Source organism: Myotis davidii, unplaced genomic scaffold (genome assembly GCF_000327345.1).
Source record: "Myotis davidii unplaced genomic scaffold, ASM32734v1 scaffold46, whole genome shotgun sequence".
Lineage (NCBI taxonomy): Eukaryota > Metazoa > Chordata > Mammalia > Chiroptera > Vespertilionidae > Myotis > Myotis davidii.
In genome coordinates this window covers 2,498,822-2,503,962 of record NW_006383006.1, presented here as the reverse complement: position 1 = coordinate 2,503,962, position 5,141 = coordinate 2,498,822, and the positions used below count along the sequence as shown (strand labels likewise).

General features: G+C 43.5%; 1 protein-coding gene across 1 annotated transcript in view; it reads left to right on the top strand.

Moving 5' to 3' along the window:
• The first annotated feature begins 6 nt into the window (after window positions 1–6).
• PDIA3 (protein disulfide isomerase family A member 3) overlaps window positions 7–5,141 on the top strand; it is a 28,227-nt gene continuing 23,092 nt past the window's right edge. Inside the window, exon 1 of the mRNA XM_006778141.2 lies at window positions 7–166. Coding sequence (XP_006778204.2) covers window positions 141–166 — 26 coding nt within the window. The 5' untranslated portion in view covers window positions 7–140. The remainder of the gene's footprint in view (window positions 167–5,141) is intronic.

Here is a 5,141-nt window from a genome sequence, read left to right as displayed (position 1 = left end):
TGCGCCCCCTCTGCCTCGCACTGCTCCCGGGCGTGGCGCTGCTGCTGACCGCGGCCCGCTGGGCCGGTGCCTCCGACGTGCTGGAACTCACGGACGACAACTTCGAGAGTCGCGTCTCCGACACGGGCTCCGCGGGCCTCATGCTCGTGGAGTTTTTCGCCCCCTGGTGAGGCCACTGAGCCGGGAGGGGAGAGCGGGCGGGCCGGGCCGTTTTTTTTTGCGCGGCGCCGGGCCCTCCCCACTTCCAGCGGCCGGGGAGTTTCCCAGCCGCGGGGAGCCGAGGTACCTCGTCGAGAGCCGAGAAGTGGGTGCCGATCGCCGCGGGGCGAGACCCCAGAAAGAAAACCCCGAAGGAGGCCCCTCTCGCGCGGGGCCACATCCTGATCCCGTGCGCTTGCGGCACTTCCTATTTGCGGGGGGTTTAGCCACCCCCGGCCCCCTGTGATGGGCACCTTGGCAGTTTCTGGGCGGTCAGTGGGAATGGTCTCCTTGCTGCAGACTAGGCATCCCGAGGCCTTACATTGGGAGGTAACGTGTCCCCAAGGGCAGAGGTCCCGGCTGCCGGGGTGCTTCCTTCCCTCTGGCCCCGGTCCCCGCAGCCATGCGTTTCTAGCCAAGGTCACTCAGTGGCTGTAGAATGGCCCGAAGTGCGTTCTTGGGGGAGCCATTATTTTGTCCGTCGCATGGTGCACACTTTCTCCATTACGCTGATCACTTACTTCCCAGCAGCAGCAGAATCCGGTCACACACACACACAAAGAGTAGGTGAACAAGAGTCATTTCGTCAGAACCTGCCTAAATTGTCCGTTTTAATTAGGATTTTTTTTTTGTAAATGCCAAAAACTCCAATTAGAAAGTAACCAGTATTGAAGGAATACTCCATTGCGGGGTGATTTAACTGAACAAGCGTTTACATTTCTTAGGATAGAGCTAACTTTAGATAAAAGGCTGGAGGTGGGGGTAGGGTAGGAGCGAATAGGATTTCTGACCCAGCAATAAATCTGAGTTTCCTTTTTTGTGTAACCCCCAAGTCTTTACCACAGAAAACTGCAAACAGTGAATTATCTTAACACATGAGATAGCTCGTCCTATCTATACCAATTCACAGTGCTTAATTTTTCCACCCCCGCCACAATTACCCTTAATTAAAAACTACCTGCATTCCAAAGTATCAGTAAAACAAAGCATAGCTTTCACTTCTAACTCTGATCTTCACTGCAGGTGCTCCACTGACTTGTTGAGGGTTACTAGAAGTCCTGTAGTCGGTGAAGAGCACCTAGAACAGTGGTTCTCAACCTTGGCTGCGCATTAGAATCACCTGGGAATCCGAGGTGATTCTAATGTGCAGCCAAGGTTGAGGACCACTGACCTAGAAGGATGTGCTAAAGGCAATGAATTTGTTTTTAGCTTGTGACAAGTTTTGTGTCCAGAGCATTCCTATGGCTAACTGGCAGTACTGAGTACACATCATAGGCTCATCTTTAGACTCACATTCTCTCTTAGAAACAACTCTTCCCAGCCATGTAACCGTGCTGCTAACTTTAAGGGGTTGGCCCTTTCCTTAGCATGGCCGGATAGAGTTGTTGCAAAACTGGGTAGTGCTTTAGTGACTGCAGAGATCAACATGAAGTGAGTTGCTGGAGAATTGTGAGCAGTTAGACTTAGTTTAAAGCATATTTTTTTAATGTTTTTTATTGATTTTTATGGGGAGGCAGGGAGAAGGAGAAAGAAACATCAATCTGTTGCCTCTGACCAGGGACTGAACCCAGAGCCTGGACGTGAGCCCTGACGGGACCCCAACCTTCGACCTTTCGGTGCACAGGACCGACACTCAACCAACTGAGCCATATCAGCCAGGGCTAAAGCAGATTTTTTTTTCCTCCAATTGAAGGTGTTCTTCCTACTTTAAATTGTTACATATGCTTCCCTGTGAACTGCATATCCCATCATTCACTAAATTATTCCAAAAATTGGGTGGATCTCTGCTGCAGTATCCACTTTGAATTGGTCTGGAATGAAAGGTCCTCCTCCACAATGCCAACAAGAAGGATCAGTTTTCTGAATAACTAATTTGGAATCAAGGAAGTCTCCTGTTGATAATATCCTTTTTTCTTCATATTCAACTCATTTATTTTTTAATCCTCACCCAAGGATATGTTTTTATTGATTTTAGAGAGAGGTAGGAAGAGAGAGAGGGAAGGAGAAACACTGATCAGTTGTCTCCCATATGTCCTCCAAATGGGGATTGAACTCAAAACCTAGATATGTTCCCTGACTGGGAATCAAACCCGCAACCTTTTGGTGTGCCAGCCAGTACTCTAACCAATTAAGCCACTGGCCAGGGCTCAACCACTTTTACTTATGAATACTTAAGTTGGAAATGTTTTTTGATGCTCCTTTGTACAAATCAAGAGAATGAGCTTGCAACTTAGGGACATTAAGAGAATCTAAGAGTAAATGAGCCTATTTTGAGCAGGTTCTTTTTCTGGTTTGCTTTAGGATATTTTTTCACTTTCATTTTACAAGTGAAAGTGAAAGATTTCTTTGTAGTTGATTTTTAGACTAATATTTCCTTTATGGAGTTAATCATCTATGTAATTTCTAAGACTGGATTTCTTTGGGGGAAATAAATAGCACTATTTAAATGTTTGTGGTAATTTCTGAAAATTCATTGATCAGCCTTAAGTATGTTTTAAGTCCTCAACTACATATGTTGTAGATTTGTGCCCTACCCTCTAGAATAGTAGTATTAAATAATGACATTTGATAATACAATGTGTCTAAGCAGCGGTCTAGGGTATAGAAAAACACTGTGGATAGTATGAAATGGGATATATAATATCAGGTGGGACAAAAGTAGGTTTACGTTTGTGAGTACACAAAGCACAGAGTTTATTCTTGTATTATTTGTTAATTTTTTTTTAATCCTCACCCGAGGATATTTTTTCCATTGATTTTTAGAGAGTGGAAGAGAGGGAATGACAAATATTGATGTGAGAAAAACATCGATTGGTTGCCTCCTACAAGTGCCCCAACCAGGGGCCCCGGCCACGGAGGAGCCTGCAACCGAGGTATGAGCCCTTGACTGGAATCAAACTGGAGTCCCTTTGGTCTGCAGGTTGACCGACGCTCTGTCCACGAGCAAACCGGCCAGGGCTAATCGTATTATTTTACATGCAAACAACGATAAACTTACTTTTGCCCCTGTATTTTTTTTTTATACACACTGATTCCTTTACTTAGAATTCCTGCCTCTGCACAAGGATCTCACACACACACTCACAAATTATTCTCAACAAAACTTAACTCACTTCCTTCCCTGAACAACTAACTGATTGCTCCCTCTTCTCTATTGGGACCTAATAATACTGCCTCACCCATGCCAGACTGGTGTTCCTTAGAAAAAGAACTATGTCAGTTTTTCTGTTAGAGGCATGAAGTGATGATGATTGATGATTCTTGGGTGAATTCATTGATTGGCTGCCTCCTACACACCCCCAAATAGGGATTGAGCCCACAATCCCTAGTCATGTGCCCTGACCAAATCCAACTGTGACCTCCTGATTCATGGGTCAATGCTCAATCACTGAGCGACACTGGCCGGACTAAATAGTCTGTTTTAATTAGGATTTTTGAAAAATGCCAAAAAATACTCTAATGGGAAAGTAACCTGTGTTGGATAAATACTCCACTTCCAGGTGTAAATGCTTTAGGATAGAACTAACTGAAATAAAAACTTGGGATCAGGAGCAAATAGAGGATTTCGGGCGGAGTAAACCTGAGTATTGTTTTTGTTTGTTTTAATTTTTCTCTGATTTAATTTTCTCTGAAAAGGTAAATTCTGCATGATGGTAAGAATGTTTGCTAAGCCGAAACCGGTTTGGCTCAGTGGATAGAGCGTCGGCCTGCAGACTGAGAGGTCCCGGGTTCGATTCCGGCCGGGGGCATGTTTCCAGGTGTAAATGCTTTAGGATAGAACTAACTGAAATAAAAACTTGGGATCAGGAGCAAATAGAATTTCGGGCGGAGTAAACCTGAGTATTGTTTTTGTTTTAATTTTTCTCTGATTTAATTTTCTCTGAAAAGGTAAATTCTGCATGATGGTAAGAATGTTTGCTGAAAGAAAACTGATAAGTATAAACTGATTTAAGAGACAGACACTCAAGATAAATTGTACTGGAAATACAATAATGAATTTTGGCCTAATAACCCTCATGCTGTCTTATGGCAAAACAGTAAAATTCATGCAACAGACAATTTAGTGACATGAGGATTTTTTTCTCCAGACTTCCTGAGAAAAAGAAATTGAGAATATACTGTTTTCTTCTGTTTGCTTTCATAATGAATTATTCTTGCTTTTGGCTGACTTTCCCAAACTGGGTATTGTTTTTTATTTAACCCCCAAATCTTTACCATAGCAAACAACTTTTTTAAGAAAATAGTTTGCTCATTTTTATAATTGATCTCATTTATTTTTTTTGAAGGAGGAAGGGAGCGAGAGAGAGAAAAAAAAGAAAGAACAAAATATCAATTGGTTGCCTCCTGCATGTACCTGGAGCTGGGATCAAACCCCCAACCTGGGTATGTGCCCTAAGTGGAAATTAAACCAGAACTTTTTGGTGTATGAAACGATGCTCCAACCAACTGAGTGCCCTGCCACTCATGCATTTACCTGGAGCTGGGATCAAACCCCCAACCTGGGTATGTGCCCCAAGTGGGAATTAAACCAGAACTTTTTGGTGTACGAGACGATGCTCCAACCAACTGAGCCATACTGGCCAGGGTAACAATGGTTATCAACCCATGGGATAGCTCAGTATGGGTATTGTTTTTTATTTAACCCCCAAATCTTTACCATAGCAAACAACTTTTTTAAGAAAATAGTTTGCTCATTTTTATAATTGATCTCATTTATTTTTTTTGAAGGAGGAAGGGAGCGAGAGAGAGAAAAAAAAGAAAGAACAAAATATCAATTGGTTGCCTCCTGCATGTACCTGGAGCTGGGATCAAACCCCCAACCTGGGTATGTGCCCTAAGTGGAAATTAAACCAGAACTTTTTGGTGTATGAAACGATGCTCCAACCAACTGAGCCATACTGGCCAGTGTAACAATGGTTATCAATCCATGGGATAGCTCAGTA